Genomic DNA, 20027 nt, shown 5'->3' with positions numbered 1-20027 from the left:
CCCTGAGGTAGCACAGGTTGAGCCTGCCACACATCTTTACAAGCCATCTAAACCCCACCTTCACAGTTTTTGGTTGCATTGCATTTCTTCTTCTGTCCCCTTTGTTTTTCGTATTGAAAAGGCATAAGTAACAGAGGAGAAAAAGAGAATGCTGTTGCATTCACTGTTTTGAATGCTTTCATCCTGATAAACCATTAGATTACCTGAGAACAAGGGAAAAATAATTTTTCCAGTAATAAGACTGGGCCTGATCCAACTTCACCAGTGTTGAAAAAAAAGGTTCTTGGTGAATTCATTGGACTTTGAATGAAGCATTAATCCCGCAGCCCTCAGCAAATGAAACTCTTGCTAACTTTAGTAGGAATTTCCTGGAGTAAGGAACTTAGTAATTCATACCATGATCAGTATAATAGAATCATAGAATCTTAGAATGGTTTGGGTTGGAAGGGACCTTAAAGATCATCCAGTTCCAACCCTGCCATGGGCAGGCACACCTTCCACTAGACCAGGTTGCTCCAAGCCCCTTCCAACCTGGCCTTGAACACTGCCAGGGATGGGGCAGCCACAGCTTCTTTGGGCAACCTGTGCCAGCACCTCACCACCCTCACTTCTGCCTAAGATCTCCCCTCTGTCAGGTTAAATCCATTCCCCTTTGTCCTGTCCCTACAGGCCCTCATCAAAAGCCCCTCTCCAGGTTCTTGTAGATAATAATAATAGATATTATAAAATATATATAACAGCTAAATTAGAAAATGTTAATATCAGTATCAGTTAAAACCACACATGCTTTTAACCTAAATACAGAAGCTTAAAAATTCTAAACTAATTTATTTTCTGAAGTGCACTAGAGCAGTAGCTCATATGATATGTAATCTGAAGATCTCACGTTGTTTGTCCATAAGCCATAAAAAGTACCTGTAAACATGAAAATCACTTCATACGGAGTGGATAAAGGGAAAAATTATACGACTGATAGATGTTTAACACTGCCTTTAGAGAATTCTTTCTATCTCTTTCCATTTGAAAAGATCTAAATCTTATTTTCTCCACCTGAGAAAGCTACCCAAACCTGGAAAGCCATGAATTTATTCCCTGGAGCATTCTTCCTCTATTCTCCCTTCATCCTGCTTTCAGGGAGTTAATAGTGTCCAACACACTAAACATCATTGCCCGCATGTATAGAGCTGGGTAATGTGATGCTGTGTGGTCTGGAAAATCATTTAAACAAGATTATATTGCTCACAGGGCGCGGAATAGCCCCACTAGGAAACCACAAAGAAAACAAGATATAGCTGAATAAAATCAATTGAATTTAGAAGCTCTTCCCACTACCAGCAGGTGTGAGCAGGCTGCACCGTGTAGGAGAGCCCCGATCGGGGGATGACATTAGCACATTGCAACCAGACCCCTAATAACCACCGAGGTATTTGCTTTGAGCCCTTCCCACGGCCCACACCGAGGTTGGGATGGAGTTTTAATTGCGGAAGGAGGGCCGTTCTTTTCTGCTGGGGGCTCCTCCCACCGCCTGGCTATTTATTGCTCTACAAATTGTAACTTCCTTCTCGTTAGAGTAACGGGCTGGTCGTAAATCAGTGCTGGGGCGGCGGACCGCGGAGTAAAACCCCATCCCGATTCGAGCGGAATCATCACACAATGTATGCGTGTAACGTTTGTTACAGATTAAACTCAGACAGCATTTTTGAAGGCGGAGGCTTTCAAAATTTTATGGGCTTTGCGGGTTTTCTCCCCCCTTATATTTACATTTATTTGATACTTAAATAAAACTATGCCTTGCTTCGCCCTGAAGATCTCAGACGCACATACCCGAATATACGAGAGAAGAAGAAAAATGCTTTGCGTGCTTACAGTGTGCACGGTGTAAGGATAAAAACATCTGTCTCAAATACCCTCTTCTACCCAGGAGAAACGCTGTTCCACTGAAAATCGCCCATTCCCAGCCACTTAATAGCTCGTTATCGGTTGTAATCCTAATGTAGTTACATACTAGAGCCCGTTCTCCCCTCCACGTCAAGTAACAGCCTCAAACTGCTCCTGTGATTATTACTTCGGGGTTATAAGAAGCTTTGGGGCATAATTAAAAATATTTCCAGCAAGCCCACATCTGACATTCCCCCTCCCCCCCCCGGTTAGAATGAGACCACATCAAAGGGACCTTTTTATTTGCAAAAAAAATGGTCACCAGACAACTGAAAATACTCAAGAGCGGGCTTATGTTTTACTGTAGGGACGTCTGACTGGAGCACAACGACTTCAGGTTGCTTGCTACTCAGTGTTGTACCAAGTGAGACAAGGTACTTACAAGCCCTTTGCTATATCCATGGCTGTTGTATTCGTTTCTTTTTGAGATGGAACCGTTAATAACAAAGCCGCTAAGTGTTGCCCTCCCTAAGGAGTAGAATACACAGCGCTGGGAAGCCTGTGTCAGATGCCCAGGGCGGAAAGATTTGTAGATGATGGTGCTAATTAAGAAGATGCGATCAAGATGGAAGCAATTTGAGCAGAAGTCATTAATGTGTTACTCTTCCACCCACTAAGCTTTGGGGTTTCTTATTGCGAGGGGGAGGATCTTGTGGCATTGGGGGTGTTTTTAATGAAAAATTCCCTGCAGATCCCGAACTGTAAAATGTCAGCTGCGCATCCACGGGGAGTTGCTAGGACCAGAGATGTCCTCGGAGGAGATGGCTGTAATTATTGACAGTAATTAAGTCTTATCTAGCCTTCACAGGGTGCCGCTGAAAACATCTTCCAGGACACTTCCAAGTTCAGAGTTATTTTTCTGAAACCACTTTTGCCTTGCAGCTCGGCAAACCCCAAGGGATTCCCGAGAGGAAGGGCTGCTTCTTTTGGGAGGGACAGAAGACTTTGTCCCGCAAGCAAGGAGCCCCGCTACACGCCAAGATTGGGGTCCCGCTGTTTCTGTTCTTGTATTTTCCCGTAGACACGGTGCTTTAATGATTTGAATTTCTAGTGGTTTACATTTACTACATGCACGGGAACTACAAGGCAGCCTGGAAGTGGCATTGCAGCAGCACAGCAATAAAGAATTAATTGTACAAACATTTATCATCCCCAGATCAAACCTTCTCTGTGAGGCTGGGGCTTAACTTGCGGGGAGGACAAAGGGGAGGAAGGAGTGGTGGTGGCGGAAAGGGGATGCTTGGAGAGGAAGAGAGTTATGTGCTTCCTTTTAGCCCAGGCGACTGTATAATGAAAAGCCTTTTAGGCTTGGAGAGCTACTAAATATTAAGCACAGCTTAAAGTAGAGAGAAACTTTCGAGATCGTTTCGTCCTCCTTCAATTCCCTTTAGGGAAAGGTTGTATCCCTTAATTTTCCCACTACTAAAAGTTTCATGTTTAATTTTAAAGCTGTGTAAGAAAATCGTCGTGCTCTACATAAAAATGTCTTAAAAAATATTTTATATCTTCAAGTTCACCCATTCTGCGAAAAAAACCCTCAGATTGATCAAGGTCAAACGCTTGAATCCTGACGTGCCTCACTTCAAAGGTGTATTTATGTGCCCTTCCAGCACATTAATACTAATTATCTCCCAAACACTTCCCTAAAACTCCTACTGCCTGTTTCAGATGCAAATCTGGTTAATGAGCCGCCTTTGAGCCGCACACACAGGGCACAGCGCAAATCCCCGAGCTGTTGCACCTTTTGCCTTCTTTTCTATTTATTCCTAGGCAGCTCCATCACCTTTGGAACTCGTAGGCAGGGGTGTGAAGCTACACGGTAGCGGGGGCACCTCTGCTAGAGCTAAGGATCACCAGAGTTAAGGAGAAGGATATGCTCCAGCTTCTTGCATATCATAACGCTCCGGGTTTAGCGTTAATTTAGAAATGACTAAAAGACCCTAAAGAACGCGTATCTGTAACCGTGAGCTGTTTGATTTACTAATAACTGTTTGCTTTCAACACGGGGGACAAAGTGAGGCGGGTGGAAGATGTTCGGTCCGAGCATCCCCCCCCAGCCCAACCCCGGCTGCCGCGGCGGTGCCCAGCGGAGCGTCCGCGCCTCTCCGCGGGGCAGGAGCAGCAGCAGCAGCTAACCCACACTCCCCCACCCCCTCCTCCTTCCTCCCCGTGCGGGGTGTCGGGGCGATGCTGTGTAATTTTATCCACGCTGCGCTCTGGGAGTTCACACGAGAGCTATACCTTTCGCCTCCTCTGCTTTGTATCAATTGGTCGCAGATCAAGCTATTGTTGCACGAAGCTGCTTTTGTTTCTATGCTCCGTCGATCAACTATTTCCCCCGCAGTCTGCCGAAATTCAGCGGGTGTCTCCCTCTTCTCTGTCTCCCCCTCCCTCCTCCTGCCTCTCTGTCTCTCCTGCATGCCGTCTGTCTAGCTGGAAACCTAAGGAGAAGGCTGATCACGGCAGCTCCGTCTAATACAAACAGCTGGGACTCTTCGGTGGCCTTTGCTGATGTCTATTGCTTTAAGTAAATCTGAGACATATAAAAGGGCCAGATCGGGGCCGAAAAAACCTTGCCAATGCTTCGCGACCCGAAGCAGCGTGTGCTCTGCAACTTCGGAGTGCTGCTAGCAAGACGGCTTTAATGGGACCCCTGGTGCCATTAGCTCCAAGCCTCCATCTCCCCAGCAGACTAAGCGCTGCGGCCATCATGCCACAATGGTTATAACTTGGATCTTGTTCCTGACTTTGTTGCAGGAGCCGTGGGCCCCGGGGAAGGCCACCGGAGCCCCCTCGAGCGACCCCCGGCCGCGCCGGGATGCGGGGGGCCGCGGCGGCGTCTACGAGCACCTCGGGGGAGCGCCCCGGCGGAGGAAGCTCTACTGTGCCACCAAGTACCACCTCCAGATCCACCCCAGCGGCAGGATCAACGGCACCTTGGAGAAAAACAGCGTCTACAGTGAGTACTGGCAACACCTTTCCCCATCCCGCGTCCCCGGCTTCTGCGGGGAGGGGGGATCTCCCTCTCGGACCAATTGGGGCGGGTGCGGGCACAGTGGCGGACGGGGCGGTGGCGAAGCCGCTCCCGCCTCCCCTCCTGCCCGGGGTCGGAGCTGGACGTGCGGTGGCTCCGCCAGGGCTCCTCGACGGGGACGGTGGGTACCCCCAGTGCTGGTGCTTTCGCGCCCTCCCCTCGCCAGGCTCAGCGAGATCCCGTCTCGGATCCGAGTGGCTGGCGGGCTCGAGGGGGCAGCCCCCTCTGCCACTGTCCCGAGCGTGGGGACCTGGCCGGCGGCGGTAGGGCTCAGAGCGGGACCCCTAAATCCCCCGCCTCCCACGGGGACCTTGCCTTGCTCATCCCTCCCGACCTGTCACTTGTCCTCGCCCCGCTGGGGGATTCCGACGCTAGCCCTGCCCAAGCCCGGACCGCTGGGCAACCGGTGCCCTCCCCGACGGGCGGCAGACTGCCCTTGCGTCCCTCAGTTTATCTCCGACGGGGAGCTTGAGCTTCCACGAGCTAAATCACATCTGTCCCCTTTGACATGTGCCGCGGATCGGTGCGAATTAAGATGAAACGGGATATGTGGGGAGTGAGGGAGTTTGTGCGAGGGCGGCAGGAGGGAGGGGAGCAGGATCAGGATCAGCGCTGCCGCTTCCCCGGGGGGAGCGCCGGGTACAGCCCGGTCCCGCCATCCCAGGAAGCGTAAATCCCGCCTGGTGATGGCACACAGAGATAAGGGAGACCTCAGGGATCTGTCTGAAGTCCATAAAGGAAAACCACTATTTCTTAGAGCAAAACCCCCTCGCTACCAAAGCCTGGAGGAGACATCCTTCAGCAGCGACCCGGGGCCTGATTCAAAACAGCTGTACCAAACCCACCCCAACTCTCCCAGGCCAGCAATCCAGCTCTGCGGTGGGGACAGGCCCTGGCTTTCCCGTATTGCTGCCAATACGGGACAGCAACGGGTTTGAGTGCAGGGGGCACCTCTTGCCTTCCAACACTCAGAGAAAACCATTAAGGGAACTGAGAGCAGAATCTGAGCAAGCCAGTGAGAGAGCCCTGCACGTATAACACAAGATCTCCCAAGCCATTTGTGTCTCCATCAGCATCGTGGCACCATCACATCATGGCTGGACATAAACACTTAGGCAGATATTGCACCAGCCTCGCCTGTGATGCTTTTCTTGTTCTTGAGACCCCATCTTTGATGGCCTGAAAATCTCCTTCCTTTTAATTTGACTTGAACAGTCATATTGTCCTTGTCTAGAGGGCTATGTTGACCTCTTATATGACAAGTTCCTTTCATGGCTCCAAAATGCAGCCAACTCGCTCTGGTTTACCCTCTCGAGACATCAGCAAGGGCTTTGTCTTGCAATGGACAGCTTTGTGACTGGTTTCAGTAAGTCAAGAGTTCTTGTGTTCCTAAGAATTAAAGAGGATTTAAACCTTTTTATATACATATAGGATTACGTGGCCCTCTAGTTCAGTGTCAGATCTTTTTCATTTTTGAAAGAGTTCAATCTCAATCAGACATCTCAGAATTTATTGTCCATCTTGTCTCAAGCAATTCCCACATTGTTGGTTTATACTGTTTCAAATAATAGTCTGGTTTAAGTCATGGTTGCACTGTGATTTTGATGTGAGGTAGTGAGAGCTGTGAAATCACACTCTGCAGGTGAGCAGTTGTTCAAATGTATCTCGGGAAATTACACATGATGAGGGAGCAACAACATATCTCATAATTTTTTCTGTTTCTAGGTATTCTTGAAATAACTGCTGTTGATGTTGGAATCGTTGCCATCAAGGGCTTGTTCTCTGGCAGATACCTAGCCATGAACAGAAGGGGCAGACTTTATGCATCAGTAAGTCATACTTAAGATTGATGTATACCTGTCACTTCCTATGGGAAGAAGGGGCCTAGTGGGGAGCACTCATTTCTTATAAATAAACAGTTAGAGAGAAAAGAGTGATGTCACAACAGATTTCTGCTTGGAATTGTTACAGATAACAAATTGGTATACTTTTTAAAGTGGAAAGAAGCTGCGTTCTTACTTTCTTTTTGCCTGTGCCCAAGATCCACATCAAATATATATGTTAGATCACGAATATCCATAAGTAACTGAGCATCTCTTACAGAAAGCAGCCTATTAACAGGAGTTTCTTAGCACAGAGCATTTGGTTGGGCAGTGAAAGAATTTACAGGCACTAAAAGGCACAGGGCTATAAAAAGGAAAAGAAGTACGAGAAGGTGCAAGAAGAAGGTGAAAGGTGAACCTAAAGGTGAAAATAAACACCTTATTTTACTCCTTTGACCTCATTTTTTGTCCTGGTTTTTGAGGTAAAATCTGAGCTTTGCTGGTATTAGTGGGAGCCTTGCCTTTTCAGCCCAGCCAATGCTTCACCTCAGTGAATAAAACACTTTAGCTTAGACTTCCTTGCATTCAGGAACATATGAAGGCATATTTGTCAGTGTGTATACTACACACATTATCTACTTCCTTGAATTTCTTCAATTGTCTTTGATTGCATCCCTAGCAATCTTGTGATCTCCTACTGTCTAACAGCCATACCGTGCAGTTTCTTGAGGAATCCCATGGAATGGAAACAGATTTGAGGAGGGTAAATATGGCTATGTGGAATTTGCTTTCTCCAACTAGTCCTGGGATGGGATTCTGTCAATTTGAACAGCATGATATATCCTGAAGCAATGTCAGCTTTTTCCATGTGAATGCCACCTTGGTAACACAATCAACTCAGTTGCCTTCCTCATTTAATGTATTTTACTCCACCTCTTCAAGAATGATCAGATAGTGTTTACGACCCAGCTTCTGTAATGTGTCTCATGTGGTGCACACTGATTAAAGCAGATCACAAGCAATTCTGGCAAAGGAAAATGCAGCTGAAGTGGCATGAGGACATACTAGCTCTGCTGTGCCAGAGTTAAGGCTGGCCACTTCTATGCTTCCAGTTAGTATTCTGATTAAAATAGGCATCTTTTTTGATGGAAGCTGCTCCATCAGCTCAGAGCCAGTGTTGCCCCGAAGAAATTAATGGGAAGGATAAATTTTCAAGTTTTTTTGCATCTTTCTTTCCTGTTGTTTTTTCTCCAAATGAATTAAACTTAATTAAAGCAAGACTAACAAATTCTGAATAAAAAGCTGCTCACCTAGAGCAGTATAGCCCAGAGAATCCTAGAGTAGGATAGCCCAGAGAGCCCTCTTCTCCTTGACTCCCCTTTCTAGTGTGAGGATCATCAGGCCATCCTGAAGTTTGTTCAGCTGTCATGTGCCAAGGAATATCAGCCACAAAAGGTTTCTGAACAACTAAAAAAAGGTAATTTTTGCTGTTCCAGCTCAAGTCTGAGAGAGACTGTTTCTGATTTGTTTTTCAGAGCTGGAGGGACAATCCAGGAAAAAGCTATTTCCCTCTAGCTTTTTTTTAGTTTTTCCCCAGAAAAACAGTATTGGAATAATTCAGTTATTCCTTGGCTTACCAATTTTCCCATGTCAATAAAATTAATTTGTTGAGCCTGCAGAATTCCTTTGTATCCTTAGCAGATTTGTGATAATCCTCTAGGTTTATCCTCTGTGGTAAACCCTTGACAACTAGAACTGAGGCAGACAGCAGAACAAATCTACCTACATCTGGTAGTTGCGTGTGCTCCAGCACCACAGCATCTGAAACCCTTGTCCTTGCAAGGAAGGTCACTTCCGGTTTACAGCAGAGAAGCTGAGACATGTGGAGTCTTTTAAAACCTTGTTAAATGCCTATCGAAATTTCTGGTGAGTGAACAGCATTAAAGTCATGTTCTTAATAGAGCCTATGGCTTTTCTAGCCCCAGCTTGGCTATCTGTGCCCTTCCCATGTCCTCTACAGAGATGTGAAACAAGAAAACCCCAGTGAAGATCATGGTAACAGTTCCCCTCTGCCTTACAAATGTTAGGAACTGAAATCCTCATCACACAGGTACAGAAAAGATTATTTTAGTTAAGAAAACATGTACAGTGTGGGAGGTCCTTTACTTGCTCTGTTCCTACTGCTCCCAGGGAGGAGGAGGGAGTTCCTCGTGTCAGGCTTTTGCACAGTTTTCTCTCAGTTGAGATGAAAAGGGGCAGATTTTGATAGCTCATGTAAAATGCAAGCACCCAGGGTGGGTGCATATTCTCCCTCAGGGTTTGTGGTAGAGGAGTAGCCTAGCATTTTGGAGGAACACACTGGTGGGCAGGGTGTGCTTTCATTTTGCCATGCTTAAGCAATCAAAGAAAGCTCATAAAGATGTTTTTTTACTGCTCAAATATCCATAACAAACTGGGTGTAATAGACTATAGGTGTATGTAACTACTAAGATACCAATTGAAGAGCCAGATTTTACATTAAACTGTAGGGTTTTACCATTTTAATAGATTGCAAAGGTTGATAGGTAGCATTTCAATCATCCATCAGGTTCACAGGCATATTTAGATCAGTAAGAACAAAACCATTACATTTATAGCTGAACAATCAATCAGCAGAGTTATTGATTCCTATTCACACCACATTTTTTGTTTTCACATTGTTTTTGGCCTCTTTCTGCCTGTGATCCGCAGAGTATCCTCACAGTGCTGACAGGGGGTACCTTGTGGCAAATGAGGCTCAGTGCTTCTCTTCTGCTCACCTTTTGTAGCACAAAAAGTCGCAGTTTTTCTTATCACACGTATTGCTGTCCTCATCCTACAACTGAATCTTACTTAAGACTTTAGTCCAATCTTCTAAAGGTAGAAGAGATCTATTACTCATTTGGTCTTCTTAAACTTTGTCATGTTTTCTTTACAGGAAAACTATAATGCGGAGTGTGAGTTTGTGGAGAGGATCCATGAATTGGGTTACAATACTTATGCGTCCCGTCTCTACCGAACTGTACCTAACAGAGCAGGCACTAAGCGCAAAGCCAGTGCAGAGAGACTCTGGTATGTCTCAATCAATGGGAAAGGACGACCCAGAAGAGGCTTTAAAACTCGCAGAACACAGAAATCCTCTCTCTTTCTGCCCAGAGTATTGGATAACAAAGACCATGAGATGGTTCGACTGTTCCACACAAACGTGAAGTATCGAGAGAGTCTCCTGAAGCCCCCAAACAGGAACCAGCGAAGAAGGAGAGGACACTGATGGGGGTGGAGGAAACCTCTATGGGGGCTGGAAGTGACTGAGAGTCTTCAAAACACTACTAAAAACTAACAAACAGCTGTGATTTTATGACAGGCATTAACACGGACAGTTTTTATGCACTGTATAATATAACCGACAGTCACATCACTTACTTTTAGCTATTGTAGAATTTTTATCTGTGGTAAAAGAGATGTAAGATAAACTAAGGCACATTCAAATGTATATTGATTGGATGTAATAATTTTGTCAATGACTTTCACATCCTTTTTTCTAAAAAAAAGAAACCCCAACAAAACTATTTCATTACTAGTATTTTCATTCTAACTTGCCAGAGAGTGTTATCTCAGTGACCCTGTCTTCCCAGAGCACACAGATGTTTTATACTTACCGACTTTGAGTCCACAGAGAAGGTATACTACTTTCATGGCTCTTTTGGCAGTTCTTCATAAAAGGCTACATTCCTATTTTTATGGAATACGGGAGCTAGAAAACTGGTTTATTTTTTAACTTACATATGTTTAGTTTATGATCAGCCAGTATCATAGAATCACAGGCTGGTTTTGGTTGGAAGAGATGACCTTAAAGCTCATCCAGTTCCAACTCCTTGCCATGGTCAGGGACAGGTTGCTAGACCAGGTTGCTCCAAGCCCTGTCCAACCTGGCCTTGAACACTGCCAGGGATGAGGCAGCCACAGCTTCTCTGGGCAGCGTGTGCCAGCGCCTCAGCACCCTCACAGGGAAGAACTTCTGCCTAAGATCTCATCTCAATCTCCCTTTGTTAGGTTAAAGCCATTCCCCCTTGTCCTGTCCCTACAGACCCTTGTCAGAAGTCCTCCTCCAGCTTTCTTGTAGCCCCCCTTTAGCCTCTGGAAGGTATAGGTATCAATTACACTGTCCAAGAAAAGTAAAGTTGTAAGCTACTTCAAACATTTCAATAGAGCTACACATTACTAGATTATTCTTGAATTTGTTTAATTAAAAAACACAGGACACCTTGCCTGGTCATTCAATAAATGAATGTTGGTAGAGTGGCATTTGCATTGGCCAAGCTTTAGCAATATATACCTGTTAACCAACTGATGAATCTTCTCCTAAAATAAGACCCAAATAGGATGTGGAAATTGAATTTGTGGTGTGGACTGAACTTGTGATATAGGAAAATTCCACATTGGGGATGAGTATCAGGTACTTCTGTTTAGCTAAGTTTTCAACAGGAAGTCCTAGTTCTAGGTTAAATATGTTTTAACTATTTGGAGGTCGAAATAACAGTCCCACTGGGCGTACAAAAACTGTAGTGACACTGATTTAAGGTGGTTGCTATGTTCTGATTTTCCTTTCTGTTCCAACACTTGTTATTTTCACTAGTCCTAAACCGAAATCTACAAATCCAGATAGGGGTTAATGATCTTGCATTTTGGTTCAATCCATATAAAACTATGTTTCTAGACATTTTTCTACTCCAGTTCTGGAAGTTGACTTTTACAAAGTTGAAGGGATTCCACATCACAAGTTTAATTTTGAGCAAGAGGTTAAGCTTTAAAAATGTCTCTTGACATCCATGGAGACGATAGAGTACCACAAAGATTTAGATGTGCTTGACAAGCCCAAATAACAGTCATTTCAATGAGATTTGGCCTTATGCTCTTCACTTCCTAGAATTAGACCTTGATCCAGCACAGCTGGAGACAAGAGAGGCTGCACTGAAATAAAAATTCTATCTGAATTTAACCAAAGGTCTGTAAGTTAAATACAACATTATAGAGAATCAGACAGGAGCAAATCCCATTCCTGGTCATATTGACACAAAAGTCTTCCTGTGAGCTACCTACTGAATAACAGTATAATCATTTAAAACTAGGTAGTGTGAATCTTCCATCACTAAGAGGGGAATTCTGTGAGAGAGAGACATAAAATGAGTCCATAGAAAGAGTTTACTAAGCCTAGTAGCTACAGGTTTAGCACTGCTTATATCCCTACAAAGCTAAAACCAGAAAGGTATCTTTATATCAAAAAGTATGCACCTTTGTATATTTTTTGTAATACTCCAACAAAGAAGGAAACTCTGAATAAGAAAGTCAAAAGTCTTTGATCTCTGCTTTCCTCTATACCTAAATAATGTAAAAAGACACTTAAATGATATACCTTAAGCAATGCAATATAATGAATGCAGACTAGACCTAGGTTTAAAAAAAGGTACTTAAAACCATAAACCACATTCCCAAATTGTCTTGTTTTTGTAAAATAACCGAAAATAGCGATGGGATGGATCTCCCCACAAGTAATAAGGCAGTATCACGTCAGGAGCCACTGAAAAAGCTGTGCAAAGCAGAAACAGAAGAGACTGAAAAACAAACAGAAAAATTCAGGCTTCTGTTTTGTTTACTCCCCCATGAATCACACAAGTTCCAAACTACTGCAGAATTCAGGGTACCTTTTGAAACTTGGTTATATCAGTGAAGTAAATGAAGTTTTACATCCTGGACATCATGGGTGTTTTGGGGACCCATTTGTTGACAATGCCATCTGCTCTATCTCAGCTCTGGATTTCCTTTCTGGCTACTGAGGGGGCTGAACTATTTGACTGGGTGGGAAAGCCTGCGTGGCTCCTCAAGCTTCAAGAATAAAATGCAAGGGAAGGAAAGTGCCGGTAAGCCCAACTGGCAGGGGAAAATCACCTCCAGCTAAAGAGAGCTCTTTTCCCCTCATGTATAATTTCTGGGCCATCTTTACTATGGCCACTTTCAGATCTACTTCACCTCAACTTGTAAGAAAACCAAGATCCATTATCAGCTTTCTTTCCCCTAAAAATTGTTGTAAAGCTAATGACTGATGTTTGCATCAGGTATTTCAGATACAATCCTGCTTGTCTAAAGAAAGTGGACAAACTCCTCTTTCCCATGGCACAAGGATGGCATCTTCATGCCAGCTCCAAGTCCATTTCCTATCAAACAAACATTTAGTCTTCACTCTTAGCTTTTCTCAAGGGCAAGTGCTCGTGCTGACTGTATGTCTTGTTTTTCTCTGGTTTTATGTGATTTTCCTCTCATTCTTTTTGTAGAATCATAGAATCACAGACTGGTTTGGGTTGGAAGGGACCTTCAAAGCTCATCTAGTCAAATTCCCCTGCAATGAGCAGGGACATCTTCAACTAGATCAGGCTGCTCAGAACCACATCCAGCCTGGCCTTAAATGTCTCCAGGGATGGTACTTCTCTCCTTCTCCCTCTCTTTTGCAGTCAGTCAATCTACCTTGCCATAATGCAACAGCAGGTAATTGCCATAGGTGATGCAGGAATATCATTCATCATGAAACACTTCCTTATTCCTGTCTCTGTTTTGAGCTGTATTGCATATTTGTTGTAGCAGCATTGTTTTAACCACGCTTTCCCCTAGGAAACTGTGATGAAGTTTAGCCTAACACATGAACCTGATCCCTATTTCAGTTTCAGTTTTCACCCCAACAGAGTCTAAAACGCTAACACTGAAAAAACAGGAGGCGGGAGTCAAAAGAAAATAGCATTAACTGATTGGATGTGATGGCATTTTAACTACAGTAGGTAAGTGATGATTTTCACATCAACCTAAAACAATTTTACTGACATTCTTAGCATTTTTCTTTGTTCAGCCCCATTGCAACAATTCAAAGGAGATGGTTTGGGGATTTGTCTTTTTTTTTTTTTCCTTTATCTTTTAAGAAATATTAATGTTCTTGTTGAAATACTTTTCATTACAGACTTTCATTACTTAATATTCTTTTAGCAACCTTGAATTCCACAGTTCCCAGTTACTGACAGCCTGAAATCCTACTGATGATAATTATCTTATCTGCATCCTTTATCCCAATTTAGTTATTTGGACCAGAAGCTTACAGGATACCTTACAAGAGGCAGTAGATTTGAGTTACAGTTACTTTCTCCTTAGATTATAAAATCAAGCTGTGTCTTCTTATTTAAAAGTTTCTTTAGTGACTTTATACTTTTCCGTTATCAGACTGTTTGGGCAGTTTTCATTCCTTTGCTTCCCTGCAGAAGACATCCAGCCTGATCCGTGACTTCTTGATTTATATCTGAAACAGAGGGTTTTTTAGTTCATTTAATCTTTGCTTTAGCCTGTCATAGCTCTTATATTCCAAGCTATTCAAAAGTTCATGTAAAATCTTCTGGTCTTTCGTGATTATGTTAGCACTTTGGTGGTTATCTGTTCATAAAGAGCAAGAGTTGTGCATGAAATGTAAATGTCAAATAGCTAAGTTGCAAAACATGTAGTGTTTCCCAATTTACTTACATGTTTTCCTCCACTTTCTCAGCATGGATTTTCTCTCTCTTTAAGGGTCGTTACTCTGCCATCCTGAGATTCTATTTCAGTAATTTTGTGATATTTCTGACTTTTTGTTTCAATACTTGCTATATGTCTGACACTCGTTTCCACAAGCCCTGCTACCATCACTCATTGCTTCAGCAAGAATAATAGTGCACTCTATTTGTATTTGGAAACTGCTTCACACTTACACCTTCAGCATTTAGAAGAGAGACTGGTGACATTTCTTGAGGTAATTTATTTAATTACAAAGAATGTATAAAATCTCTTTTCCTCAGTCACCACAAGTATGAAATAATGCTAGAGGGGATTTTTTGTTCATGCTTTTTAATAGCAGTACCTAGCCCCAAACCCTCTTTCTTTCGAGTCCTTTTGTGAACTCTTGGATTTCCTGCTTTACTTCCTGATGCTTCCTCTTTCTTCTCTGCTTTTCTTCGCAGATGTACAACCCTTTACAAAACAATAGGCAAAGAAATCCTTTTGACCACATGTGCCTTTGCTCTGTGTGGTTGCATGGACCTGGTTTGGGAATGGGGCTGGTATTAGTTCAACTATTCAGTTGACAAGGCTTAACTGTTTCTTATAATTGTCTGAGTCGAGGATGTGGTTACTCCCCCATCTTTCAGGAGGTTTAGTCCCACCCAGAATAGTTCAGGCTGAAAAAAATCTAGACAACAAAGCTGATATTCCTCATCAAATACTTGGTTCACAGCCTTGTCAGTAAATACGAGCTTGGAGGAGCAGACAAGTAAATATATTTAAAGTTGTAGCCAGGCAGGGCAATGTGAGACATCACGAAGCAATGAAATTGTAAAGTCTCTTTGAGTTACAGCAAAAACCTTTCCTCTGAGCGCCCTGCCACTGCTGTGCACTGACGTCCAGAATCTCCCTCTCAGACCAAAACAGTAACCTCATCAAATAAAGCTGTTAAGGATGACAGTGAAAATTTTGAATCTTAGTGCTTATTTGTATTTGATAAAAAGCACAAGCTTCTTCATATTTATATGTACATGTATTGCATCATCACACAGAATTGTCCTCAGAAAAATGTACAACCAGTTGCATTAAAAACAAGGAATCCCTTTTTTGGTCTCAAAAACTGAGGGAAAGTACTAAAATAGAGTGGTTTACAGCATAGCTCTCCAAAAACATTTTCAGACAAATTAAGCCAAATCTTCCTAGGTTTAATCGTGATGAAATTGCTGAATGCCACATACATACAGCAAATACAATTCCATCTTTGCCCAAAGCAAACAAGATTCTACTTTTTTTTTTTTTTTACTCCTGGAATTGAATGTTTCAGTTTTAATTACCAGTAATGTGCTGAAGGCCTTGTAAAAAGAGATATTCAATTAGGATTATGTGTTTATGTGCAGAATTGTTTTATAAGAACCAAATATTTGCAAGGAGATCAGCACTGCCACCCTGCCGAAACAGCCTGATAGGAGCTGCTGTGATCTGTCTTATCAAAACAATAATCTGTGTACGGAAGGACCTTACTGACAGCTCTTCTTCTCTCCTTTTAGAATGCAAACTATTTTTATTGGTAATAAATATAGCATATTTCTACTTTTACCAGTAAAATACACCAACAAAGAAGCAAACAAGTGAAAACAACATCTGGTGGGACAAAATGCATTAACTTCCACTAATTCAAACACATCTTGTTAGAATATTCATTATTATATCAATCATTTACTTAATGTAAGCTACATCTGATATGGCTTACAAATGACCTTTTGACTTTACAAACCAGAGGCTGATGTTGGAGTTTGGGCTTCGAGCTTTGGACACAGGGGAGGGATGCTAACATGTCAAAAACCATACACTGCAAAGAGTGTCTGCTGACGAACCAGATCCTGACTGGTATAACGGCATCTTCTAGAGCTTAAGAAGTGGACGTGAGATGTCTTTGGTTGCTTCTGGTCTCCTTGGCATGCCATCACAACTCTACAAGGCTTCAGGGACTGAAGAATTATTATGTTTTCTTTGTTCTGGTAATGGCATTTTAAAAACTGATCATGGATTCCTAGTTGTTTCTATAGCCATTTTTCCAAACGGTGAGTTCCTTGGTTTGTCCACAAGCGTGGAGAGGAGCAATGTGAGGGATGTTCCATCCTTTGTGGTTGTTTTTCATGTTCTTCATTTGCTGGTGTATCAGCCAAGAAGGTGCCTGTAACGAGAAATGGATGTTCTCACCTACATCTGTGTTGTGAACACAACCCTGAGAGACAAACTGATCTAGGGAAGGAAACATTTCCAGCTGCAAACGCTGCTTTACACGTATTGTGGCCATTAAAATGACAGCAAAAAGAAGTGACCAGCTTCTAAAAATATAAAAAAATACCAGAAAATATTGCACTAATAAAAGCAGACACATAAGTAACTACATGTAAAATGGTTTACTTGAATTTGACATTTTTTTCTCCAATTTGAAGCCAACCTTCATTCTTGTTACTATATTCAGGGAATCTATTGGGCAGAATATACACCAAAGAATTCACTTTGTTAGAGGGATTTGAACCAATTTGTACCATAAAGTTCAGCTTTTCAGCTCTTATCACTTTGTCTCCAGCACAGTCCAGTTCCCACCACAGGTGGTGGGACTTATTCTGTTACTCTCAGTGGACTTAGATTATTTTCCACCTGATGCTACAACACCTTGAATTTTAAACAAGATTTTGGAGTACTTTGAGCCTTTCATAAATGAGTGCAGTAAACAGGTCAGGGGCACATTTGAATAGAAGTTATATTTTGTAAGCAGAAGGTGCCTTGTATTGTATGTACAGTTCCTCAGATGAGAGGAACATGATGTTGTGAAGGTTTATTTCAGCGGCATGAATTAGCAGAGGGAGAAAGAAAGTGAGGATATGTCCAAAACTCTAGGGAAATTTTGGAAGCTTGTAACTTTGTGAAAACTAAAGAATATAACAAAACTGAGTAGCTTGGATAAGGTTGCAGTTCTTTAGTTCACATACCTACTTCCTCTTCTATTAGAGAAGATTTGCATTCTTCCTTCTTGGATTTTCAGAGGTAAAATGCTTTGCCTAGGGAGAAAATGTATTGAACTGGTTGATTTATTTTCCTTTTTTTAAGCTATCTTAAATAGTCCTTTGAAGTTTGCAGCGGTGCTCAAGTTCAAATGTCTCCTGTTTCCTTTTGGAAGGTTTGAAAGATTTGGGAAGGTGAACAAGCAGATCTATAATTAAAGAACAGTTGATGGTAACTGTCCTCTTTTGTTAGCATTCTCGGGCCACCTCCAAATTTAGAAGGTTAAAGAGAACTGTCCCATTTTAGCCCTGCAATAGTTTAGATGCCACCACTGCATAGCAGAGGAGAAGCCTTCCTGAAATCTAGGGTACGTCCCCTTTCTGACCACAAAAAAAAGCTCATGGTCTTTACTTTACATATTAAAGAAAATACTATGCTTTCCTACAGTAACAATCCTGAATGCTGTAGTATCTTTATTGCAGTTTGAAATGTTTGGATTTGAAGAACAGTGATTTGTCTGTGAGGAGAATTTAGAGACATCTTGAGGCTAATGCAAAAGTTTGAAGGATCCAGCCCTGGTTGGATGTGAAGTTCTGCTGACTTGGAAATCTGTTTGGCACCAGCTGCTTGATTTTGCAGATTTTTGTCCTGGAGCAAAGAAAACTACATCTGACAGTGCCAAAATACAAGTTCTCACACTAAGATGTTATTAAATGGAATGTCTTTTTCATTTGGAAATAACCTTTTTTGGAATTACTCCATGGAAGTTTGATTACACTGTCCAATAAGACATCGTATGTGGTAACTAGCCACAGAAGACAATAATCTGCCTCAAATCAATTTTTGTCTTTTGAAATTATTCCCGGTGTGTATTTTGGAGGAAGATTCTGGGCTCATTCATAAAGTACAGCCAGAATTCAGTGTCTTTAGATAATTCATTAAATAGAGCTCCCCCAGGAACTGACAGCAGATGAAGGCTCCACCTTCCCTTTGTGTTCCTACTAGGTAAAGTCACACAAATGTTACTTTGTGCAGCTAGAAATGAAGTAGTCTGGAAGAAGTCTATGGACAGTCTGGCACCAGAAGATAGGTGATGCACATTACTCAGTATAGTGACAATGTGATTGTACATATTTGGTTTACCCTACAAACATTGGAGTCTCCCAGGCATGTGTTGCTCAGACCATGAAACCAACTGAACATTATTCTTAAATCCTTTGACATTTTTTCATGGCAACATTGGTCTAAAACTACAGCAGCAGAAACCCAGTTTATTTGTGTCCCATAGTCTGTCTGCTCCGAGGATCTGGTAGCCATATTCAGTAGTACATATGGAAAGAAAACCCTCAGGATAAGATTAACCCTTTCTTTCCCCAGTTTACACATTGCCTTTCCAACACTTTACTTCAAATGCATTCAAAAAGAGCTATATGACATCAAGATTCTCTAAATTCTTCCCAGAGGGTGACCAGGGTGGTAAAACAAAACTCTTCAGAACTGAGTTTTTTCCCTTCTTTTCTTTTATTTGTTTATTTATCCTAATCTAAATGGAGCAGGGTGATCCCAAATATCTGTTGCTTTTCCTTAGAGAACTCAACTCAATGTGAAGTTTCCCCTTATCTCTGCATTGCACAGATCAAATTCACTCTTGTTTTGTATCATTCCTTTTCTGCTGTCTCCTTCTCTAAGCACTTTCCCAGCTTTAATAAAAAGCTGTACCAAAACCTTCTCCCCTGCAACTTCTCTTCCTGTGGGCCATGTTCTTCCTTCTGGTTCAACATTTCTGTGTACATTTTTAGGGAAGACAATCTCTTCTTTACTTTTGCTCTCCTCTACATAGATCAAATATAGATAAAGGAAGAAGTGCCTCCTCACAGAAAGCCCGAAAGCACACAAGCAGCCTAGTAACCCAACTTCAGGATGATCTTCTATCATTCTCAAATCAAAGGGTGCTCTTTCTCTTTTCCTGAAGAAAGAGCCCCCTGTGCCAAACGAAAGCTCCAGCTGTTCCAGTACATCTCTCTTCGAGCCTGGCAGGGCCACAGATTAGTTCATTCCCTACAATTGTACCCAAGGAAGGTGGCTGGTGATCATCCTCTGGCCAGAATCAACTCCTTCCTTGTTGATCCCCATAAAAAACCATGGTTACCTCCACTTGTAGTGTTTCCCTAAGGAGCTGCAATAAGCCCCAATGACTCAGTTGCTTCTGCAAGCCTGATCTGCAGGCAAATACGAGGTTCCAGTTACTGGAAAAAGGGGTAGCAGTGCTTGAATGGAGGGCCTGGGGTTTATTTTGTAGATGTTTGTGACTATGCAGGGATGTTTTGGGGCAGGAAAATAAGGAGCTGGAATTTAATCAGGTTTACTAGCAGGTTGACTATGTCCTGTTAGGAAAAGAAAAAGGATCCCAATCTTGCTTTCTTCTAATACCTTTTCCTAAAGGATAAGGGTAGACTCCTGCTTCATAGCTCAGTAGAAGGAAAGATTACTTTAATGTGAACTTAATACTGCTTTGTTTTTGTTTAAATTTGAACCACACGTTGGCTTCTCTGCCAAGAGAAGTTATGATTTTTGCAATGGCACTATAGCATGACACTCTATCCAACTTGTTTTCATAGAAAACTTAAATTTAAAAC

At 42.5% G+C, this 20027-nt stretch overlaps 1 protein-coding gene across 1 annotated transcript; it reads left to right on the top strand.

Moving 5' to 3' along the window:
- The first annotated feature begins 3855 nt into the window (after positions 1–3855).
- Positions 3856–12166, top strand: FGF3 (fibroblast growth factor 3). The gene is made up of 3 exons (XM_030483295.1): positions 3856–4897; positions 6698–6801; positions 9752–12166. Exons 1-3 carry the CDS (start codon positions 4657–4659, stop codon positions 10082–10084), a joined length of 678 nt encoding a protein of 225 aa, XP_030339155.1. The 5' UTR covers positions 3856–4656; the 3' UTR covers positions 10085–12166.
- Positions 12167–20027: the final 7861 nt, after the last annotated feature.

This window comes from Strigops habroptila, chromosome 4 (genome assembly GCF_004027225.2).
Source record: "Strigops habroptila isolate Jane chromosome 4, bStrHab1.2.pri, whole genome shotgun sequence".
Taxonomy (NCBI): domain Eukaryota; kingdom Metazoa; phylum Chordata; class Aves; order Psittaciformes; family Psittacidae; genus Strigops; species Strigops habroptila.
Note: the sequence above shows the minus strand (reverse complement) of the source record. Positions and strands in the feature narration are given on the sequence as shown.